The sequence below is a fragment of the Suncus etruscus genome, chromosome 3 (assembly GCF_024139225.1).
Source record: "Suncus etruscus isolate mSunEtr1 chromosome 3, mSunEtr1.pri.cur, whole genome shotgun sequence".
NCBI lineage: Eukaryota > Metazoa > Chordata > Mammalia > Eulipotyphla > Soricidae > Suncus > Suncus etruscus.
Genome location: NC_064850.1, coordinates 85,652,072 through 85,677,043, shown reverse-complemented (window position 1 = coordinate 85,677,043; position 24,972 = coordinate 85,652,072). Strand labels below are relative to the sequence as shown.

Genomic DNA, 24,972 nt, shown 5'->3' with positions numbered 1-24,972 from the left:
AATATCCTCACCTTCTGACTAATGACACTAGTTCACAGAGAAACAGTTTTGTAAAACCTTCTTTAGCCCAACATGCACTGTCTAAGATGAAATCCCTAAATCTTGGTTTGTCTTTTCAGGACACTGTTTCAGTTCATAGACCAAGTTTTTATGCAGATAGATTTTTAAAGTTCATGAATTCTAGAGTATTCAAGAAAATTCAAGGTAAGATTCTTATGCTATCTTTTTACTTATTTACTTTATAAGATTTATAAAATTTATAAGTGTATCTTTATAATATTTATAAGTGTATCTTTATAAGATTTTTTTTGGAAGAGTTTGAACCAGTGCTTCTCAATTATTTTCTGTCATGCCCCCTAGGAAGAAGAAAACATTTTTAGCACCCCTTGCATGACTGTAAATAGTATCTTTATTAAAAAAAAAAAACTCTAACCTGGAAAACAAAAAATATAAATAATTTGAGCTGATTTTTTTGTTTGTTTGGTTTTGGTTTTGGTTTTTTTTTTTTTTTTGGGGGGGGGGCAGACCCGTCATTGCTCAGGGGTTGCTCCTGGCTGTCTGCTCAGAAATAGCTCCTGGTAGGCACGGGGGACCATCAGGTCCTGGATTGGCTGCTTGCAAGGCAAACACCACTGTGCTATCTCTCCGGGCCCTGAGCTGATTTTTTAATCAGAAGTGATGTCTGGATTAATGGCTACAATTGAGCACGTTTTGCAGTGCATAGCTTTTCGAAGCAGGGTTTAAAGCAGGACACAGCAACTCTCAGCTCCAGAAACATACAGAGACATAAACACGGGGTTTAGCTTATTATGACAGTGTTTGCCAAGGTCAAACATGCCCCCCCTTTATGGAGCTTCACGCCTCCCTGGGGGGTGCGCCCCACTATTTGAGAAACACTGGTTTGAACTGTTTATCTTCCTATAGTAGAAATCACTTAGTATATTAAGTTATATATGTCAGTCAGATATTTAGAGATGCCATATGCATTAGAATCTATGTTATGGAAACATTCAGAACTAACTAAATTTCCAACTTTTGATTATATTATAATTAAATCTACTATGATAGGGGCCAGAGTGATAACACAGCAATTGGGCATTTGTCTTGCATGTGGCCAACCCTGGACTGACCCGGGTTCAATTTCCAGCATCCAATATGGTCACCCAAGCCTTTCATGAGCAATTTCTGAGTGCAGAGCCAGGAGTAACCCCTGAGTGCCTCCAGGTGTGGCTCCAAATCAAAAAAAAAAATCTACTATGATAAATCAAACAATTTTATAATAATGGAATAATTAAAAATGTTACTTTAAAGGTATCATTTAATCCTTATAGATATAGATTTTTATGTAACAACAGTTCTTGATATGTATATTGATATGTAAAACAAAATCCTAATGGAATGTATAATATTAATAGTGGCTAGTTTCATGGACTATTTTTTAGGATAGAATATATGTTAGGCCACAAAACAAGTCTCAATAAATTGTAAAAGTCTAATACAATTCAAGGTTTCTAGTTCCAACCAAATGAATCAATATAAAAAGAAATACATGAGTTAAAGATTCATAAGACCTAGGGAGAGAGTTCCAGGGGTACAGAACAGTCTTTTCGACCCTTTTCTCACTGTGACCCCTTTCTAACATGATTTTGTTACTCTGCCCCATTGATTGATCCCCAAATCTCTGTGCCCCTCCCTATTTATCCTTGGTTGAGAAAATGCTGGTGTAGAGCAAATGTTGCCTGCTCTTCAAATGGGGAGATGACATTTTGTTCCCTGTTCTTAGCTTTCTGCATCCCAGAGCTTTTCTCTAGTTAAGTTCTGCAGGCTGCTCATAAGGTCTTAGGTACATTTGTTGTCTGTTTTATGAGACTCCCACATCAGATACCATTATCTAATAAAGGTTTTGTCCAAGTATAACTGTATGAAGAGCTCCAAAAGAAGAGACACTATCCAAAGCAAGCTCAGTAAAAAGCACAGATTAGCTTCTTCTTTCCTCAGCCCTCTCATCTAAGGAAATGTTCTAGCAGTGTTAATGCCCCCCAAAATATGGTAGCCAGAGAAAGTCTCCATGGGAACATCCAGCTGCTGCCTCTGACGCTACACCCATTGATGTGTCCCTACATGAAGTCATCGGCTTCAGAGAGCATGACAGACGATGAGGTCCACTTTGCCTTAGTTCATGTTCCCAACACACTTCTGTCACTCTCAAATGCTGTTTGGATGAGGTCAGGGATGAATTATACATCTGACGTAATTACAGCCTAGGAAAAAGTCAAAGGGCAGGAAATATCAGTAAAAAAAATCACTGAAGGGAAAAAATAAACAGAAGGAGCTTGGCTAAATGGAGCAACAGGAGATTAAGATTAAATGTCGGAATGTTTAGAAATTTCCAGTCCCCAGTTAATAAAATAAGGGTCATGAGAATTTTCTGTACTTTACCCACTCCTATCCTCCTCCTGGCTGTAGAAAAACATTGGAAGAGAAAAAATCATTTTAAATGAATATTAATATGTTTATTGTGGAAATACATTACAATTTCTTAAAAAATCATTTTAGCAACAAAACACTTGCATTTCACTTCAAATTATATTTTTATTTCAAACTTCAAATTCAAATTAATTCTAGGATATTCTCACTTAAGGCATTTTGAACAAGTGAAAAATTGTCAGTGTCCAGTTTCCTCTCCTTCTTCACATATACCTAAAATAAAATTTCTGCACTTTCCCAAAGGATCACTAAAATGTTCATGAGCAATAGGGGAATATAAGTAAATAAAATAATGTGGCTTTCCAGTGAGTATCTTTGTCTCCTTTATTCTTCCTATCTAGCTTTGAAAGCCTCACCTTCTAAGAAAAGGTGCAATTCTATCGCGGCCCTGAAGGCAACCTCACAGGAGATTGTGTCCTCAATTAGCCAAGAGTGGAAGGATGAGAAGAGAGATTTGCTGACAGAAGGGCAGAGTTTCAGTAGCCTTGATGAAGAAGGTAACAGGAAAACTCTGTTGATGTTGATGTGGGGATGGAGGGTGGGCCACACCTGGCTCTGTGCTCCGTGGTCAGCCTGGCAATGCCTGAGCGATATGCCAGACACGTACCTTATACCCTATACAATCCCTCTGACCCAAAGCATGTTGCTTAAAAACAATTTGTTTTTCAAAAAGGAAACAAACTGGAATATAATGTATCCTTGGATTCAAAACCCTGTATGAAGCCTGTATGAAGTTCTATTTTCTTTTCTTTTTTTTTTATTTAAACACCTTGATTACATACATGATTGTGTTTGGGTTTCAGTCATGTAAAGAACACCACCCATCACCAGTGCAACATTCCCATCACCAATGTCCCAAATCTCCCTCCTCCCCACCCGACCCCCGCCTGTACTCTAAACAGGCTCTCCATTTCCCTCATACATTCTCATTATTAGGACAGTTCAAAATGTAGTTATTTCTCTAACTAAACTCATCACTCTTTGTGGTGAGCTTCCTGAGGTGAGCTGGAACTTCCAGCTCTTGAAGTTCTATTTTCTATACATCACAAAAAAAGAAAGTTGTCTTGTGGTTTTATTAACCATTTTCAAAAACATATTATGTATTGTTATAACTCAAAATAAGTAGAAAGTACTAAAAATCAAAATGAAAAGTCTGTAACTGATAGCGATAAATCCTATGTGATCTTAGTTTTTATTCTTAGACCTTGCTTGTGTGCTTATATATCTATATTTGAATGTATTAATATATTTATATTTGAACATGTTCTAAATTTGAACACATTCAAATATAGATATATTGTGTACACATATTCACATATATATACAGTGAGTTATCTATTTAGTCTTTCTATAATATATAAGTATAAAACACTCAGGCCCAGAGAGATAGCACAGCGGCGTTTGCCTTGCAAGCAGCCGATCCAGGACCAAAGGTGGTTGGTTCGAATCCCGGTGTCCCATATGGTCCCCCGTGCCTGCCAGGAGCTATTTCTGAGCAGACAGCCAGGACTAACCCCAAAGCATCGCCGGGTGTGGCCCCAAAACCAAAAACAAAAAACAAAAAACACTCCAAAAAACTTTGAAGCTAAAGTTCATCTTAAGGATGGAACACCCCTTGCCAAGCAAGTGGAAGCAAAGATTAAAAAATGGAATTATAGGGGCCAGAGAGATAGCATGGAGGTAAGGCATTTGCCTTGCATGCAGAAGGATGGTGGTTCGAATTCTGGCATTCCATATGATTCCCCCAAGTCTGCCGGGAGCGATTTCTGAGCGTAGAGCCAGCATAACCCCTGAGCGCTGCCATGTATGACCCAAAACCAAAAAAAAAAAAAAAAAAAAAAGATGAGAAACTTCTGCAGTTCAAAGGAAACAGTGACTAGGATATAAAGACTACCAACAGAATGGAAGAAGCTAGTCACCCAAAACTCATCAAATAAGGGTTTAATATATATAATATACAAGGTACTGATGGAACTTAGCAAGAAAAAAAATCTAACCCCACCCAAAAATGGGGAGAAGAAATGGTCATTTCCTCAAAGAAATATAGATAGCCAAAAGACACATGAAAAGATGCTCCACATCACTAATCATCAGGGAGATTCAAATCAAAACAACAATGAGTTATTATCTTTTTTTTTTTTTTTTTTTTGTGGTTTTTGGGTCACACCCGGCAGTGCTCAGGGGTTATTCCTGGCTCCAGGCTCAGAAATTGCTCCTGGCAGGCACGGGGGACCATATGGGGCGCTGGGATTCGAACCGATGACCTCCTGCATGAAAGGCAAACGCCTTACCTCCATGCTATCTCTCCGGCCCCGAGTTATTATCTTATACCACAAAAACTGTTACACATTACAAAGAACAAGAACAGTCAGTGCTGCATGAATACGAAAGAATGAGACTCCTCCCATTCACTGCTGGTGGGAATGTAGACTGGTTCAGCCTTTTTGGAAAGCAATATAGATATTCATCACAAAATAGAAAACCTAGAAATTAACCTTCCATATGATACAGCAATACCACTCCTAAGGTTATACACCCTAGGAATCCAAAATACCATGCAGAAAAGCCCTTTGCATTTCTATTTCTATCACAGCATGATTTACAATAGTCAGAATCTAGAAACAATTAAAGTGCCTGAGATCAACACAATGAAATATTACATCAACACAAAAATACGCAGCTGTTAGGAAAAATGAAGTCATACAATATGCTTATACAAGGATGAATATGGAGATTATTATGCTGAGTGAAGTGAGTGAGAGGGAAAGGGATAGACAGAATAATCTCACTCATTTGTGAGTGAAAATAAAATAAAGAGAAAAAGAAAAGATAGTATGGTAATAATATCCAGAGACAATTAAGATGAGGTCCAGAAGAACCAGTACATGGCTGCAAATTTGCAACAAAGAGTCGAGATTGCAGTTAGGGTAGAGAAGGGACCATTATGACAATGATAGTTGGAAGTGTTCACTGTGGACAAAAACAGGGTGTTGAAAGGGGATAATGTGATATACATGGTATCCTTTCATTAACAGTAGCACAAACCACCATCATCAAAAAGCAGGGGAGAAGGAAGAGAGAGAGAGGAGTGAGAGAGTAAAATGTCTGCCCAGAGATAGGCAGGGGGATGGGAGGGGGGATACTGGTGGCACTGGAGACAGAAAACATGCACTAGTGAAGGGCAGTGTACATTGTTTGACTGAGACTCAGTCATGAACAATTTATAGCTATGGTTCTTTTTTCTATTATTTTTTTGGACTTTTTTTTGTTGTTGTTGCTGCTGTTGTTTGTTTTTTTTTTGGGGGGTCACACCCGGCAACGCTCAGGGGTTACTTCTGGCTCTACGCTCAGAAGTGGCCCCCGGCAGGCTCGGGGGACCATATAAGATACCAGGATTCAATTTTTTTGGATTTTTGGGGTCATACCTGGCAGTGTTCAGGGGTTACTCCTGGCTCTATGCTCAGAAATCTCTCCTGGCGAGCTCGGGGGACCATATGGGATGCCAGGATTCAAGCCACCATCCTTCTGCATGCAAGGCAAATGCCCTACCTCCATGCTATCTATCTGGCCCCAAGCCCTTCTAATTTGTTCATGTTAACACTTAAGTTACTTGTATTTTCTTTTTTTTTTTTTCTTTATTTTTTGGGCTGGTTTTGTTCATTTGCTTCCTGCCTGAGCTGAACCCCTGGCTGGGACTCAGCTTCTCTGCTCCCATACCCCAGGGTCACTTTTGGGTGACATTTTGAGTCCCTTATTCCCAGAGGGACTGTGGTCTCTGGTCAGTTGAGTTCAGTAGGCATTTGTGGAGGGATATGGCAATCCCCTCAAATTTTCTTTCTAACAGCCCCATCCCATTTGGAGTCCCTGGAGGAGGGGGGAGGGAAGACTTTTTGGGTCACATTCAGGCCCTTTTGGACTAATCACAACCAAACTGGTCCAGAAAGACTTCGAAGGCTTGGGGACTTGGAGGTTGTCCTGGTTCCCTTTGCTATCAGATACTGTAAGAGAACAAAGATTTGACGGACGAGAACAAAGAGGCAGGTGGGTTTCCTCAGCCCAGACTCCACCTCTGTGTCCTGCGGGGTCCTGCAAGCCCCCCCCGCCCCCGGAGGGGCCCGGCCAGCAGGAATCAGTCGAGACGCTCACGGACGACCTCACCTTTATTTAGCAGGGCTAGAAGAACAACCACACCTGTAAAAAATCTAAGAGAGGTTAATAATAATGACCTTTGGCGATCAGACCGTTCAAAGGTGACTTTATTAGGGTCCTGCATCTCTTATATAGAGGAGGAGAAGGGGGCAGGTAAAAGATGGTGTCAATCATACATTTTGGTGCGAAAGCCATGAGACAAAGGCAGTAAATCATCTTCCAGAAGGGAGGGAGAAGCAGTGACAATTTTACAATCATTCCTAAGTCAGCAGTTTTCAAGGAATTACCCTATGACCCTAAAGTAGGGCTTGTAGCCCACTTTCCGGGACTCTCAGCAGTTTTTATGGTGGGGCAAGCTTTGTTGCATTTAGCTTTTAACTCAGGAATGTAGTTTAAGGGGAGACTTGGCTCCATGGTATCAGGCAGTGTCTTCCTCCCCTAGGCTGAGAAGTTGCTTATTACTTGAAGGTTGCCTTTTTCCTGTTGGTATATGGGCTTATAGCAAACAGCACTTAGCACTGAAAAAATGGCAGGGAGTTTTGCAAAAGTAACCACTGAGTCAGTCACGGTAGCCAACAGTGTCCCCCTGGGATCTCCCAACTCTCAACCTTGCCCCTATTAGGGGGAACCAGAGAGCTGCTCTGCAAGGTGTGGGCACTTCCCCAGTCCCCCCAGGTCCCAAATACTACTGGATAGGTTGGAAGCCATTTAAGGAGGCTCCTCCCATTACACCTAAATGCTACCAAGTGCTACCATCTGCCAGCTGGAAGAGTCTGCCCTCAGGGGACACAGGAGCTAAGATCTCCCCTTTTCCTCTTTCTTGCTGTGGGACTTGGAGTAAAACCCCAACTCGGTGGTTTCAATAACCCAGGGCTGCTCTGTTGCCTCCCAGGGCCTGGGGGTTTGTTTCAACCTGAACCCCCTTGTCTCCAAACCACACCCCATTATGTCTATTTCCCCATGGCCTTCCCAGGTCCCATACCCCCATCTTCTTTATAGTTTGTCTTTGAAAATGACAACTTCATGCCATCGTGCCATGCTATGTCCTTTGAGCCAACAAGTTGAAAACTGCAGTGAAGGTATAAAGAGGAAAAGGCCCCATTATCCCTGCCCTGCTGCTGAAGTCTGTGGCTGCCCCCCATCTCTGCTTTTTGGGCAGGTGTTGCAAGTCAGCCCCTAAAGAGGTTGACTGATGGAGGGATGGAGGATGAGGTCTTTCCCCTCCAGCTTGGAGCACGCGTCTGCCACCTTGTTCAGCCGGCGGTTCTGAGGTGAAGCGGCGGGTAACAGCTTGCAATCGGGCTTGTGGAAATATTAGCTTTATTCGGTGGACAAGACTGAAGTCCAAAGCCTCAGCATCAGTTCCAGCCAAAAGCCCGTTACTTGTATTTTCTATAATTACCACTTGCTCATCAAGGAAGCTCTTGATTTTTATCTGAATCAAAAGCAAAGCTGCACCAGCTTATATATGTTAATATGTACCCAACCTCTGAGTTGGAGTCCAGCCTCCGTGTACTCTCCCATCTGTGTACATTCTATCTGTGCTCACTCCACTTCCCCACCTATTCATTTCAAATCTAAAACCCACCACTGGAGATATTGCACTTGTCTTGCACATACTACTGATTTGATTCCCAGTACCACATAGGGACCTCTGAGCCCTACCAGAAGTGATCACTAAACACAGATCGAGGAGTAAGCCCTGAGCACCAATGAGTATGTCCCACAAAAGGAAAAGTGGAAAAAATACAGTGGTAATATGTTCATTACCACTTCATTACCACAAGACTAGATTCAGTCTTTCTGGCATCCCAAAATGGAATTGATTGTAATCACTTGGTACTTTGTCAACTGCAGATTATCTTGTAATAGATCTGGGCCCTGTTCAGACATTATGTACTTCTAACAAACTTATACACCATGCATATATTCACATATGAATATATGACACTATTGCAGACATCTACAAGTCCATGTATGCTGGTAATGCAATATTGCTGATACGAAAACTACAAAGCTTGCATTGGTTTGCAAATCCAAAACACCAATCTCATAGTTATATATAGTAGCATCTGCTAGGATTCCTTTCCATTCTTTTTTTTTATGGTCAAACTTTCACTTTATTCATACAGTATAAAACAAAATCAAAAAATAATTAGTGTTTATGGGCCCGGAGAGATAGCACAGCGGCATTTGCCTTGCAAGCAGTCGATCCAGGACCAAAGGTGGTTGGTTCTAATCCCGGTGTCCCATATGGTCCCCCATGCCTGCCAGGAGCTATTTCTGAGCAGACAGCCAGGAGTAACCCCTGAGCACCGCTGGGTGTGGCCCAAAAAAACCAAAAAAAAAATAATAATAATAATTAGTGTTTTGTATCCATTCTGATAAATTATCTACATCAAGAAATTTGTTCATTTGATGTTGTTAAATTTGATGGTATAAATAACATATTTATTGGATTCCTTTCCATTCTTATACTAAAAAAAAATAGGTCATTTGGAGCCCATTGTACCTTTAGAGAAATAACAGAAATGCCTAAGGCTACATTGTTTTTATTATCATCTCTTTTAGTTTCCTTTAGGACAATAATTTAAAAGAAACCAGAATTCAGCAAGTTATTAGAGTTGACTGTATTTTAAATTTTAAAAGCTGCTAAAAGAATAAATTGTAAAAGTGTTTACCTCAATAACAAAAAGTAGAATATCTTAATGAAGATGGATTAACTAAGTTTATTGTGTAAAATTTTTGAAAAATCTATATGAAGGAGCCAGAAAGCGAGAACAGGGGGTTATACTTTGAATGTGGCCATCTCCCCCCCCCCCACCAATCTAACTGCCAGCACCACACATTGTTTAAAAAATAAAAAATAGGAGTGACTCCTGAGCACAGAGCAGGGGCCCCTAGCACCACTAAGTTTAGCACTCCCCCAAAAAATTAACATCAGCTTGCTGTACTATACACCAATGTTTTTCACTCCTGGTCTGATTTTCTTTCAAACTGATTTGCTTCCTGTAGGCCCTTCTCCTTCTGATTGGCCCCTAGTTTCAATCTGTTGCTCCTTTTACTAATTTTCACACTTGGCCATCCTAGAATATCCTGAGTATCCACAGAGGGTCTATATACCCCCTGGTTGAGAGAAGTTGCTGTGCACCATAAAAATTAATACAGATGTGTTAGATGTCAGTTATCTCCCCAAAAGTACATCAGATTTCTCCCCAGGCTTAAAGGGTCTCAGCTTGAACCTAACTCTGAAATTTTCAGAAAGCACTGAACCATACTTTCTAGTATATCCTTAGTATTCTGCCTCTAGCAGTTTGCATGTCCTTTTCTGAAGTCTAGTTCTATGACTAGACAATTTTTTTTGTTTGTTTTGTTTTGATTTTCGGGCACATCCAGTGACGCTCAGGGGTTATTCCTGGCTATGCACTCAGAAATAGCTCCTGATTTAGGGAACCATATGGGACGTTGGAGGATCAAACTGCGGTCTGTCCTAGGCTAGCTTACTGCATGTGCCACTGCTCTGGCCCCTGTGACTGAACTTCTAATTCAAGCACTGTTTATGATAAGCATGGATGTAAACGTATCCAATTTAGCATAGTATATTTAAAAAATTGTCTGCATTTATGGGGCTGGAGAAATAGTACAGTAAATCTACTGATTGTACCCAGGCAACCGAGGTTTGATCTCTAGCAACCAATATGGTCCCCAAATCCCTACTGGAGTGATCTCTGAGCACAGAGTATGAGTAAGCCTTGAATACTACTGGGTGTAGTCCAAAAACAAAACATAAAAGGTCTAATTTCACTCTCTAAAAATGAAAATAACTAACTGAAATCAGTAAGAGTGCTCAGTCTTAAGCTCTTGCCTTCCTGATTAAAAGGTGGACAGTCAAATTTTTATGGGCATCTACATTTTAGAGAGGAAATAAGAGTTTCCTCTTTTGGGGGACTGGAGTCATAGTGCATAGGGCTCTTGCCTTGCATGTGGCCCGCCCAGATTTCATCTCCCATCACCCCAATGTGGCCTCTAACTTGCCAGGAGTGAATCCTGAGTGCAGAATCAGGAGCAAGCTGAATACCACCAAGTAGTAAGCCTCAACTTTTATATTTGTCAATCACCTTTTTAATCATTGAATTATCTCTTTAAATTTTAGCAAACTATTATTTTGACTTTTAAAAGAGTAAATCACTTTATTAGATTTTTAAAGATCATTCATATGGAAATGATTTTTCCATATGCAGTTTTGTAAATTAATGTAATTTGCTTTCTGTTTAACCTGTTTGCAAGAAGCGATTTCACACATCCACTACAGTTCAGAAGAACTCCGTGTATTCAGCATTTAAGCCTGATCAGTCAGATGAATGCTTCCCGCATGTTTCAATTATTATTAATCCTAAAGCTGCACTGATAACTGAGATTCATGCTCCTGTGCGTGTCTTTTATGTATATGTGTCTTGCTTTCCTTCTTCAGCTCTCGGCTCCCGGCACAGACCTGACCTTGTACCCAGCACACCATCATTATTTGAAGCTGCATCCTTGGCAACCACAATTTCATCTTCTTCCTTATATGTCAATGAACATTGCCCTCATGAGAGGACGACGCTTTATTCGAATAGGTAATGCTAAATGAAACAAAATGACTGGTCTGCCTGCTATGGCACTAACGTTGTGGCTAGATCAGTATCTCCAAATAAGAACACACTGTCCCTTGGCAACCAGAAGTCACCTGGCCTGTGAGTTAGAGAAAACAAGAACAGGTTTGATTTTTCACTGTGGCAGGAAGTACAGCTCAGGGAAAACCTGCCAGTGTTTCTTAAAGTGAATCCTTCTGTTTTGCGATATTAGATACTAAATTCTCTGGCAGAAAATAAATCTTTGTAATTTTTGTTTTAATAATTTCTTACAAATCGAGTTTTTAAGCATCACTAGTGTTTAATTTTGCACAGGATTCTGCAAAGACAGTTTAACATTCTTTTCCTTGTACAGATAACCATAAAAACTAAGTCACGGCCCCTCTGAAGATATAGTATAGTGGGTAGGACACTTGCTTGCATGTGTCAGTCCTTGGAATCACAGAGGGTCTCAGAGACTCATTCAATAGTGGTACTTGAGCACCAAAGTAAGCATTGAACACAACCAAGTGTGACCCAAGAACTAAAACAGACAGAAACCAAATCAGAGGAGCAGCACCCCCAAAATTGTTCCATACGATACTGAATCTGTGACAAACATACTGTCGGAAGCCCTTAGAATTATTTTAGACTTTTTAATTTATGTTACCCTACCTGACAACAGAGACTTTGCCAGTGTAATTCAGGAAAAGCTTCCTAAGGTGGGGTAAGTGTCCCTTTGGGCCTAATGTAACACAGATCCTTAAAAGAGGAAGAAGGAGGGTCAAAATCAGAGGAGGAAATATAAAGCCAGAAAAAGAGGCCAAAGAGATAGGGAAATGTTTGAAGATTTGGCTGTGGTACATCTGATGATGAAAGGGACATTGGCAACTGTAGAAACCCAAAAGAGTCAGAAATGGTCTCACTAGGAGTTACCACAGGTAACAGCTCTGGCACATCATAGCCTCTATATGATGTAGACATTCTTGGGTGTAAGAACTGGACTCTGATCACTGATATTCTCAGTAAGTTATGTTTGTGTTGTTTGAAGCCATTGAGTTTACAGTAACTTGTTATAGAAGCTACAGGAAACTAGTACAATGACTCTCAAACATTGAATGTAATATCAAGGTAGGTTGCAGAAATTTATTAGATAATCTGATATTAGTTTTCCTTTTTAAGAAAAATGCTCATGTCAGTTGGTTTTAGTGAAAGAAAATGACATCTTTGAAAGAATAACAACATTGTGCAATTAGTACTTTTATTTCTCTGTTTGACATATGCAGTTTGAGTTTCGTGTGTGTGTGTGTGTGTGTGTGTGTGTGTGTGTGTGTAACTGGCTCTTAAAACACATTGCACTTTTATAACTAGCTGCAATTCTAGGAAGGAACTGTTGTGTATACACTGTCAGTAATCAGCTGTGAAATAGTGAACTACTGAAATTTCAATCTTAAGAATCAAAATTAGAATGGGTGAAGGATTTCTCAATCCTTATGCATTGCTTAAGGATGAGGATATATTCTGAGAAGTGTGTTGTTCAGTGGTGCAAATGTAATGTTAGTGGTGGGTTTTTCCCACTTAAGGACCATGGCCAGAAAACAACAAGAGAATAAATCAAACCCAAAAGATAAACGTTGAAATCAGGGAGGTGATCAGCGAGCAATCGATGTATGAGGCTGCTGACTAACTCATGATAGTATTACAATGACTGACATTTCTTCATGTAACAGAATTCAAGTTGTTGTTTATAAAGAGGAGAAAATTGCCTTCCTGGATAGAAATATAAAAATATAGAATAGCAATGTTTATGGATATCAAAAAAAGAATTCAATTCTTTACAAAAAAAAAAATAATGACTGACATTTTACCTACAAAGAAGGAACCAAAGGATTCCTCTCATTCATGCTGTGCACTGTGGATAGTTGGCTGAAAAGTCACTGTGTCCCCAATCCAGCAATAAAATTTTTTCTACCTCCAGGCTTGCACCTTGTATTGCTTCCAGAAGAAAGAATCCATATATAGATTCACTTTTAACATAGACTGATGTATAGATCCTTACTTGGGTTTTCGACAGGTTAATGTTCGGTCATTGGATCTGCTATCATCATTCTTTTCTATTTTCTTTTTCTTTTTTGATAATTTTTAATGAGACTCGGGTGAATTATAACTCTTTCACAGTTATATTTAAGGTATCTATTCTATTTTCTGAAGTGGTTTTTACTTAAATAATTAATCTGTGCCTTGAATGTTCATCAAGTTTTTTTTTAATCTACCCCCTCATCAGGTTTTCTAAAAAATTTGTCAACCAAGAGTTCTTCCTAACCCTATAATGTCTCTGAATAGTTTGTTTGTTGCTGTCAAATATAAATAGCAGCTAAAAGGCCTAGTTGACTTTATGGAAGATAATATGGAGATTCCTCAAAAAATTAGAAATTGAGCTCCCATATGATCTAGGAATATACCCTAGAAACACAACATTACTGTTAAAAAATTCCTTCCTCTCACCTATATTCATTGCAGCACTATTTATAATAGTCAGACTCTGGAAACAACCAAGATGTCCTTCAACAGATAAATAGTTAAAGAAATTGTGGTACATATACCCAATGGAGTATTATGCAGCTGTCAGGAGAGATGAAGTCCTGAAATAATGCCCAGAGACAATAGATATGAGAGCCAGAAGGACCGGCTCACAATATGAAGTTCACCACAAAGAGTGGTGAGTGCAGTTAGGGAAATAACTACACTAACAACTAGAATGACAATGTTAATGAGTTAGAGAAGTAGAATGCCTGTCTCGAATACAGGTGGGGGAGGCATTGGTGGTGGGAAGGTTGAACTGGTGAAGGGGGTGTTCTGTTTATGACTGAAACCCATCATGCTTGTAATCATGGTGCTTAAATAAAGATTTTATAGAATTAAAAAAAAAAGGATTGGGGCTGGAGATTTAGCACAGCGGTAGGGCATTTGCCTTGCTTGCAGAAGGATGGTGGTTTGAATCCCGGCATCCCATATGGTCCCCTGAGCCTGCTGGGAGCAATTTCTGAGTGTAGAGCCAGGAGTAGCCCCTGAGCACTGCCAGGTGTGATCCCCCCCCCAAAAAAAAAAACTAAAAAAAAAGGATTGAACACACCCAGGTCAGCTTCATTGCAAGGCAAACACCCTACCTACTCTGCTATCACTTAGGTCCCACCTTTTTTTAAAGTGAATTGTTCTAAGAGATCTCTGGCATTGTATCTCCAAGTTGCAATTTGGTATATGTAACTCTCTGGGTTCAACTGCACATGGATTGTATAGAGGTTATCCGTGCTTAAAGAGACCAAAGACAGGCTCCAAGCCAAATAGCAGGAGTTGGTCCTGGGCACTTTGAACTGGGGTGCCTGCAGCCTTACAGCCTGTGCCATCACTAGACAGCTGGTCTGTCAATATCAAGCATTTTGGTGAACCCAGAATATTTACCAAACAAGCTTACATTCAAAAGATCAAGCAGCTTGGGGCCAGAGTGATAGCATAGCAGTAGGTTTTGCCTTGCACACTTCTGACCCAGGATGGGCCTGGGTTCAATCCCCAGCATCATAATATGGTCCCCCAGGCCAGGAGCAATTTCTGAGCGCATACCCAGGAGTAACCCCTGAGCATCACGAGGTGTGGCCCAAAAAACAAAACAAAACAAACAAACAAACAAAAAAATATATATATCAAGCAGTTTTATTTACTACAACGCCCAGATTCTTTAGAAACCTATTAATTTTGGCACTCGTTTGGCTCTGCAACTCCTGGAATTTATTCTTGAAGTAGAGGAGCTTAGATCCTCCAAGTCACCCTGACACCTCTGCTTCCTTTATTTTTGCTCCTTGATACATCCTCCAATAGCCATTTCTGGTTTAGCATTGCTGTAAAAGAGAAGCCAAGATTGTGCCTCAGACTTATGTCCTTGCCTTAGGACTAGAGAAATCATAAAAAAGAGAGGCACAAAGGTGTTAAAAGAGCCCTTAAGATGGGGCCAGAGTGATAGCACAATGGTAAGGTGTTTGCCTTGCAAGCAGCTGATCCAGGATAGATGGTGGTTGGAATCCTGGCATCCCATATGGTCCCCTGTGCTTGTCAGGAGTGATTTCTGAGCACAGAGCTAGGAGTAACCCCTGACCACCACTGGGTATGACCCAGAAACTAAAAAACAAAAAATTACATTATGTTAAAAAAAAAAAAAAGAACCCTGAAGAAAGTCCCAGCGATAGCTTAATGCTAGACTACTTATATAGTAAGTGTGAGACCTTAGGTTTGATCCCCAGTACCACCCCACATACCTGATCCCATTGTTTGGGATCCTGGCACCACAGCAATGTGAAGTATCAACTGTGTAAAATAGGTGAGTGCAAACCCCAGTCATTGCAACAGCAACAACAGGAAGGCAAGGGAGAAAAAAATCTTACTTTTTAAATAATAATATCCTTATTTAAGCACTGTAATTACAAATATGATCATTGGGTTTCAGTCATAAAAAGAATACCTCCCTTCACCAGTGCAACCTTCCCATCACCAATACTCCATCATTTCCCTCCCTCATCCCCCCCCCCCCCGCCTGTATTCGAGACAGGCTTTCTACATCCCTCACTCATTAACATTGTTATGATAGTTCTCAGCATAATTATTTCTCTAACTGCACTCACCACTCTTTGTGGTGAGCTTCATATCTTGATCCAGTCCTTCTGGCCCTCATCTCTGGGAATTATTTCAATATCTTTTATTTTTTATAAAACTCATAGATAAGTGAGACTATAATACCAACCATCCAGCTCAGTAAATCCTCAAGGGCTTTAGTACACTATTGTGAAATATAGCAATGATCAAAAATGACTTGTTAATATATTTTTAATTTCGTTTGTCATTTTCTTGTATAACAGTATTAAGTAAATTTGTGTCTGCTAAGGAAATGGGGGATTGAGGTCATTGGTGGAGGGAAGATCACACTGGTAGTTGTTTTGCTATTGAAATATTGAATGCCTGAAACAGCTATATTGGGAGCAACTTTGTAAATCAGTGTTTAAGTGAAAAAGAGAAAGAAAAAGCCTATCCTATTAATGCAAGGAAGCCAATACCCTGGTGTAAGGTGTATAGTTGTAGGAAGCTGTATTCATAAACTATCATTAGCAAAATTTAAATCATTGTGCTCAATAAAAATTGGGGGAAATGCAAAAATTAAATTAAATTAAATAACCTTGCAAAGTGAGTAGCATGGAGAGCTCCTGAGAATCAGCATCCCTACTTCCTACCAGGCCCAACTCCATTTATTCACCAAGGAGACCTTATCAGTAAAAGGAAAAGAGATTGCCTTGCTTTGTTTCCTTGTTGTTTTCTTTAGAGGCCTCTGATACTTTTTGATGTTTCCTGGGGTAATAGACAATGATCCCAGTCTAATCTGGGTCACTTATATTTTATATCTCTGGCCTAACCCAGAGAGCATAGAAAGAAAATGTACTGAATACTAATCCTATCAAAATCACATCAGACTTTAATCTTTAAGAATCATTTTTCTGTTAAGGGAAATTGGATGCTTTTTCCCATTATGTTACATTATACATATCGGCTCTAAAATATGCTGTAAATACTTCAACTACTGGTTGTCATTCTTTCAGTCTTTTTAGAATCCTTAACTTTGAAAGGTGTCGATTAGTGTCAGGGTGTCTGCATCTAAATAATACACTAAAGAAAGAATTGCTGTCTCTTAGAATTATTCTTTTTTGAAAAAGGATTACTCTTTTTAGCTTCAAAAACTCCACCAGGGAGTCATTCTTTTTCTTTTATAAATGTAGATCAGAAATTGAACAGGAAGCAATGAAAAAAGTAGTATATTTTTAAAAGTATATATTTAGTTTGATGCTTGGGAGTACTCATTTCTTTTTTTTTTGTTTGTTTGTTTTTTTTGTTTTTTTGTTTTTTGGGCCACACCCGTTTGACGCTCAGGGGTTACTCCTGGCTATGTGCTCAGAAATCGCCCCTGGCTTGGGGGGACCATATGGGACGCCGGGGGATCGAACCGCGGTCCTTCCTTGGCTAGCGCTTGCAAGGCAGACACCTTACCTCCAGCGCCACCTACCCGGCCCCGGGAGTACTCATTTCTAAGTTCCACTTAGAAATATAGACTTGTGTTGGAGCATGTGATTCCTGGGAATAAAGAAAAACAATTATGGGCACATTCTTTCCAGTCTAATAGAGGAACTTAATCCAAATTTTTGATGTTTGAATTTTTCTTCCCTAGTCAGAAGTCTTTTCTATTAGAGTCTATAATTGTGCACTAAATAAATATACTTTATAAGTGTACTTTATCCCAAAGATAAGGACAGTTTTATTTGATGTTGCATAAAGTGCTTATATCCATGAGTAATACTTTTCATGATTTTCTGCAGTTAGCAACAAAGCTAAAACTATGTGGTTACATAAGGATTGAAGGCTCTAGTGTATTCCAGAATTTCTTGTCCCCATCAGCTGCCTCCACCAACATCTCATTATGTCTATCTCATGTTTTACTATTTCTAATCATTTTTCTCATCATAGAGGCATTACTTAGTATTATGAGAAGGGGGGCACAAATAGTTCAGAGCAAAATTATTCATCCTTTGCACAAAAGGGACAACTAAAAATGCTTCCTAAATTATGAGTCCCAACATTTTATAGATCTTAGAGACTGATCCAATGGATCCAATCATAGCTCTGTTTTCCTTTCTTCCTGCTAGTAAAGTATCCCTGAACTGAAGCATGGGATAGTACCATTGCCTGGGTTATTACAAATTACTATTCAAAATGTGAGACATTAAAGTAGAACTATTCCCAAAAAGATTAGAAGCAGATTTACTTCAACAATCTAAAAAGAAATGCATAGACTATGTGTCAGTGACTTGTCCAAGGATGTGTAGCATGCCCATCGAACATGACTAGAACACAGGTCTCTGAGCTCCAACTTCATGTTCTTTCCACTGAATGACTGTTTTATCCTGGTTTCCCAATGGCTCTGTACTTATCCTGGTTTTGTGCTATACACAGCAGAGCAAGTGGCTGATTTTATCCTCAAATAAATTCAATCCTCTATTGGATTCTTATTTTATTTTGGTGACTAATAACTAAAAAACTGCTATTAATAAGCAATGTGCTGGGCTTATATTAATGTCCGCTTGTCTCATTTTTCTAAAAGTTATTGGCTAGTTTTGTCTATCATAAAACAATATGCAGAGGTCACCTCGTCCAGTGGGCAAGGTGCTTGCTTTACATGTGACTAACCCAGGTTCTAGTGCCCTGCCAGAGCTGTTCCCTGATCACAGAGCCAAGAGTAAGCTTTGAGCTCTGAACTGGATGTGAACAAAATTAAATCAAAAAGAAAATCAACCATAGCTGTGGGACCTGTCATAATGTCAGCCATACACGATACCATCTGTTGTAATCTAATAGTTTTCATTAACACAGTATTATCTAAATTCTATGCTTAGTTCACATTTTGCTTGTTTATATTTGGGACCACACCTGACAGGAAGTTTCATTACTTACAAGGGAGAAGTTGGTTGCAAGAGCTTCCTACTAGTACCAGTTCTCTAACTATGGTCTCAAGGGAAGAGCTGTGTATTTTTGTGTTGTGGACTCAACAGCTGCCTGCTAAACCTAAGTAGCAGTTCCATCTCCATAATCTCTCCTGTTGATAATGAATATTGAATCTGATCTCTCCAGACATGTTGTACTTCTGTGGTCTATTTATTAAGGGTTAGGGGCTTTTTCATTGTTGATAAAGGAGAAGCATGCTAGAATCATACCATGGCTGACACATGCAGACATGTGCTCACCCACTGACCTGCATCACTAGCCCTGATTTTATGCTGCTTCAATTGAGTACTGATAGTTTGTGGAGAGATGTCCTTTCGAGAGGTGGTGGGGAGAGCAGAATTGGAGGTACACCCAACAGTGTCCAGGGTTCTGTATTCATGGTGCCATTTGTCTGGAAGAATGTTTTGCTGGTTTAATATAACTCCTCAACCCTCTGCCCTCCTTCATTGTTCTTCTACAGAAATACTTCTAGAAATAAATTTTGGGACCAGAGTATAGATGCATGCATCTAACCTGGGTTTAGTAAACCACCCATATAGTTCTCTTAACTTGCCAGGATGATTCCTGAGCACAGAGCCAGGAATAAGCCCTGAGCACCACCAGATGTGTTTCCCCCCACCCAAATAAAGAAAGAAATTTTCAGTAGTTCTCTGGGTGCTGAAAAGTGAAAGTGACATGCATGAAACCCCTTCTTAACAATAGTGCAAACTGCAGTGTCAAAAAAGAAAAGAGAGGAGCAAAATGCTTGCTCCAGAGACAGGTTGGGGGTAGGTGGGTGGGAGAGAAACTGGAGGCATTGGTGGCGGTAAAAGTACACTGGTGAAGGGGGCTGGCGCAATAACTCAACAGCAGGGTGCTTTCCTTGTACACTGCTGAACCAGGATGGACTTGTGTTTGATCCCCTCCATCCCGTATGGTCCCTAAGCCTGCCAAGAGCTATTTCTGAGCATAGAGTTAGGAGTAACTCTAGAACACATGCCACCAGGTGTAGTCCCCCTGCCAAAAAAAAAAAAAAAAATATATATATATATATATATATATATATATATATATATATATAAAGTGCACTGATGAAGGGTGATGGACATTATATGACTGAAACTCAGTTATGAACAATTTTGTAACTATAGTGCTTAAATAATCATTAGAAATTGGGGCCGGTGAGGTGGCGGTAGAGGTAAGGTGTCTGCCTTGCAAGCGCTAGCCAAGGAAGGACCACGGTTCGATCCCCCGATGTCCCATGTGGTCCCCCCAACCTAGGGGCAATTTCTGAGTGCTTAGCCAGGAGTAACCCCTGAGCATCAAATGGGTGTGGCCGAAAAAAAAAGAAAATAAAATAAATTATTTTTAGGGCCATGGAGGTAGCGCATCTGTCTTGCATGCAGAAAGACGATGGTTCGAATCCTGGCATCCCATATGGTCCCCCGAGCCTGCCAGTTGGGTCACACCCGGTAACACTCAGGGGTTACTCCTTGCTCTTCGCTCAGAAATTGCTCCTGGTAGGTTCGGGGAACCATATGGGATGAGGGATTTGAACCACCGTCCTTCAGCGTCTAAGGCAAACGCCCTACCGCTGTGCTATCTCTCTGGCCCTATTTATTTTATAATAATAATTTTTATTTTGACCAAAGTGGATTACATATCTTTCACAGTAATATTTTAGGTACATAGTGACATTGAATCAGGGGAATTCCCACCACCAATGTTGTCCTCCTTCAATCCTGTTCCTAGTATGCATCCCATATCCTCTTCCTTTACCCCCCAGGGTGCTAGTATAAGTGGTATCCTCTGTGTCTAGTTTATTGTAGATTGGGTATTGATTCTGTTGTGATTGGCTTTAGATTTGGTGTTGAAGTCTGATCATTTTTTATTTCTACTTAATGTTCATATGACTGTTTGGTCTTGGTACCCTCCATTATTTCCCCCTCAATTTGTGAGGCGGAACAAGATGGTTCAAGTTATGTGGTTCTGTTTAAAGGAAAGAAAAAAAAATGGGACAAAAATCAAACAAGCAAAAAATGGGTGGAGTCCTTCTAAAGGATATAAATATCAATTTGAGAGAAGAAAGGGAAAAAGGAATAAAAACATAACAACAACACAAAAAGAAAAATCAAACAAAAAAATCCAAAAAGCACCACAGCAATAAAGACAACCACCACACAATAACCACAGTCCTGAAATAAAAACAAAACAAAGCACAAAAAATGAAGAAAAAAACAACAACAATAACAGGCACAGTAAATATTGTGGAGATTAAAAAAGTAGTAATTCCTATTCTATCCTTAATTACTGAGAGGCCTTCTCAGCCTGTGTCTCAGCTGAACCAGGGGTGACTTGGTCAAGAATTAAGAGGTTAGGAAAATTTTATACACAAAGTGATACACAAAATCAGAGCAAAGTGGTTGGATTTTCAAGTTTCCATTACTTTCTATAACCCTTATATGTCCCTGGATATATCCTATGCAAAGCATCATTGCTTTAAATCTTTATTTATATCAAACCACTAAGTAATATTCCAGCCTGCCCCAAACCTGCTTCCCAGCCCCACCCCTCTGATTTTAGATCAAAATGTATTCCTACTCAACAGTATTCTTTTAAAAATTTAGTTACTCTTATTTTTATGGTAGTACCAAAATTGTTTATTTTATGATATAACCAATATTATTGTTTTATATTTGCAGTGCTACTACACTGTGTCTGCCACCAGAGTGCCAGGACCCCTGTCGATTATTCCAATCCCACCCCCTGCCTGTGTCCATTCACACACCAGCTGATCACAATTTTGTTGACCATATTTTAGGATTTATCTCCATTTAGGATCCTCTGCTCTCTTCTATTTTTCTTTTTCTTTTTCTTCAGGCCACACCTAGCAGTGTTCAGGAGTTACTTCTCGCTATGTCCTCAAGAATCACTCCTGACAATGCTCAGGAGAGCATATGGAATCTAGAGATACAACCCTGGTTAGCCATCTGCAAGGCAAACACCCTACCTGCTGTACTATCTCTCTAGCCCCATCTTACCTTATTTAATACTCTGCATATTAGCAAATTCATTTGGCATTTGTCTGTTACTTTTGCAATAGTATTGTCTGTCTGTGTTTGTTTTGGAGTCATATCCAGTCATGCTTAGGTCTTACTCCTGGCTTTGTGCTCAGGAATCACTCTTGGTAGTACTCATATGTGCAGTTGTGGGAATCAAACCACGTCAAATACATGCAAAGCAACTATACAACTTACCATACTGTCTCTCTAGCCCAACTCAGCAATATTCTTTTTTTAAATACATGGTTTAATATCTTTATTTAATCACCTAATTACAAACATGATTGTGGTTAGTTGGGTTTCAGTTATATAAAAAGACACCCTCTTCATCAAGCAATATTCTTGGGCTGCCTAAATCTAAAAAGTTTTTGATGGAGTAGTCAAGCAAGTACACTTTAAAGCAGTTTCCTATAACTCTCAAGGCAGAGATCAGTTCGCTCCTCCTAGATCCTTCCTCTCTATCCTGACTGCTTCTTCTTTCTACTTGTTTTGTTCACATTGTGCTTAGTCACTAATTCACTTTGGCAAAAATGGCCTTATGCAGATTGGCATCTTGCTTCTACCAGAGAGTGGCCCTGAATTCCCTTTTGCCTTCCTTGCTGTCTCTTCTGGCTAGTTCTGATATTAGAGGCAAAACAGCCAGGCTTGTCAAGACCTAAACCTCCTTCCAGGGCCCCTTATCAATTCCTGCCATTCTCCCTCCACCCAGGAAGCCTCATGTGCTGCTGTTCTGCAAGGATCCCAGATTAGTTTTGCTTCTCTGATATGCCTCCAGTATGCACCAAGAGGAACAAAGCCTCTTCCTCCACAAGAGGAAAGCTGATCCCTGACATCCTCTATTTAATTCTTCTATTATCTATCTGTGAAATCATTTCCAGGCGGAGCCAGCTTCATCTTGGAATTTCAATAGCTTGTTGATCTTTGGGAGAAAGGATTTTTCAGTGGAAGTTCATAGATATAAACCTGCACATTCATTTTCAAGAAGCTGACAACAAGCCCCCTCACAACTGTCTGAGCACATCTATACTGCAAGCCTTTTGCTTTGAGTTTATGATAAATCTAGCAGTGGAAGAATTGAATAAGAATAATGAGGAAATCGGGAGGCCAGATAAAATCTCAGATCAGAATAAGGTCAATCCAAACTTAATTATTTAAGAGCTGGCTTTCAAGACTTAAGTAATAAAATGAAATATACAAAAATATGAAATTTCATTCTTTTTCTGGAAAACCATAGTAAAATTAGTGTTCGGCATGTTACAAAAAAAAGACTTATTTTCTCAACAAAGGATGCAACTGAAGCTGAAATGTCATTCTGATGGGCCATTTGGAAAACATACATTTCAAATGTCTTGGCCTTTTCTTCATTGTTTTTTGTTTTTTATTGTGGTGTTGGCAGAGTGCTGCTGACTATTTAAGTTCAGAAAAATGTATCATATTTTTAATTTATGTGTAACTGTGGCTGGGTAGGTCCATCACCATACCTCCTGTCTTTGCTGGCCCTTTTGTTCATCATCACTGAGTTGAGACAGGCGAACAGCAGCATTCCAAGACCAATGCAAAACAAATTTATGAAATGGGAAAGGTTTTTTTATTTTATTTTATTTTTTAAATTTATTTGGGTTTTGGACTACACCTGGCAGTTTTCATGGGTTACTTCTGACTCTGTGCTCAGAAATCGTTCCTGGCAGGCTTGGGGGAGTATATAGGATGCCAGGGATCAGGATTGAACCCAAGTTGGCAGTCCAAGGCAAATGCTTTACCCACACTTGCCCAAGGGTCAAGTTCTTATTTCTTGACCTTTCTTTTCTCACCCTCCTTATGTTTTTGTAACCCTGGAAATAAAACCTGCCCCGTGACAGACACAGAAATATCTCTCTTACTTGGAATCTAAAGAAACATAGTAGGGAAATAACAAATGCCTTAAAACAACAAAGAGTGATATATGGTCTTCATTAGGCAGCTTACCCCCAGAGATGTAAAGGAAATAGGACAGAAAGAGGGACATGGGACAGGGCTGGAGTGAAGTGGACACTCAGTTAGAGGGTGTGGTACAGGCATGAAATCATGAAGTTCATGAAATTCTAATAGTGACAGTATTGTAAACCACAGTGCCTAAAATAAAATTTAAAAAAAGATTCCCTGAACAAGTTATGGGACTTTGGAAATGAAAGTCCCCTTTTGAAATGCTTTTTTATTGTTCAATCTCCTGAATAAAAAATTATACATATTGGGAAACATGGAGATTGTTCAAAGGACTAAATACATACCTAGCAAGCAAAGGCCTCAAATTCTGTCCCTACACCTACACAGTCCCCTGAACACTGCCTGGGAAGCCCAAAATAAATATAACAAATTTTATTCCCTGAGTTTAGCAGTCAGGGAGTTGCTTGAAGTGCTTGGGAGGAGAGTAAGTTCTTTTGGGGGGGGCCACACCCAGTGATGCTCAGGTTACTCCTGGCTATGCACTCAGAAATATCTCTTGGCTTGGGGACAATATGGGACACTTGGGGATCGAACCGAGGTCTGTCCTGGATCAGTCACATGCAAGGCAAATGCCCTACCACTGTGCTATGGCTCTGGCCCCTCTTTATTTTTTTAATTGCTTTATTTAAGCACCGTGTTTCCAAAATTGTTCACTATTGGATTTCAGTCACACCACATATGCATACCATCCTTTACCTTCCCACCACTTATGTCTCCTATTTTTCTCCCACACCAAATCCCCAACTCCTGCCTCCTCCCTCTCTCTCTCTCTCTCTCTCTCTCTCTCTCTCTCTCTCTCTCTCTCTCTCTCTCTCTCTCTCTCTCTCTCCTTCTCTCTCTCTCTCCCCCTCCCCTTTTTGACACTGTGGTTTGTTTTGTTTTTAATAATATTTTTATTTAAACACCTTGGTTACAGACATGATTGTGGTTGGGTTTCAGTCATATCAGATGACACCCCCCATCACCAGTGCAACATTCCCATCACCAATGACCCAAATATTCCTTCTCCCCTTCCTGCCCCACCTGTACTCTAGACAGGCTTTCCACTTCCCTCATATATTCTCATTGTTAGGTTAGTTCGCAATGTGGTTATTTCTCTAACTAAACTCATC

General features: G+C 39.9%; 1 protein-coding gene across 3 annotated transcripts in view; it reads left to right on the top strand.

The window, feature by feature from the left end:
- PIP5K1B (phosphatidylinositol-4-phosphate 5-kinase type 1 beta) overlaps positions 1-24,972 on the top strand; it is a 370,177-nt gene that overhangs the window by 284,741 nt on the left and 60,464 nt on the right. For all 3 annotated transcript variants that reach the window (XM_049770950.1, XM_049770947.1, XM_049770949.1), the window contains 3 exons: positions 120-204; positions 2,829-2,984; positions 11,108-11,252. In XM_049770950.1, the coding sequence (XP_049626907.1) occupies positions 120-204; positions 2,829-2,984; positions 11,108-11,252 (386 nt within the window). The remainder of the gene's footprint in view (positions 1-119; positions 205-2,828; positions 2,985-11,107; positions 11,253-24,972) is intronic.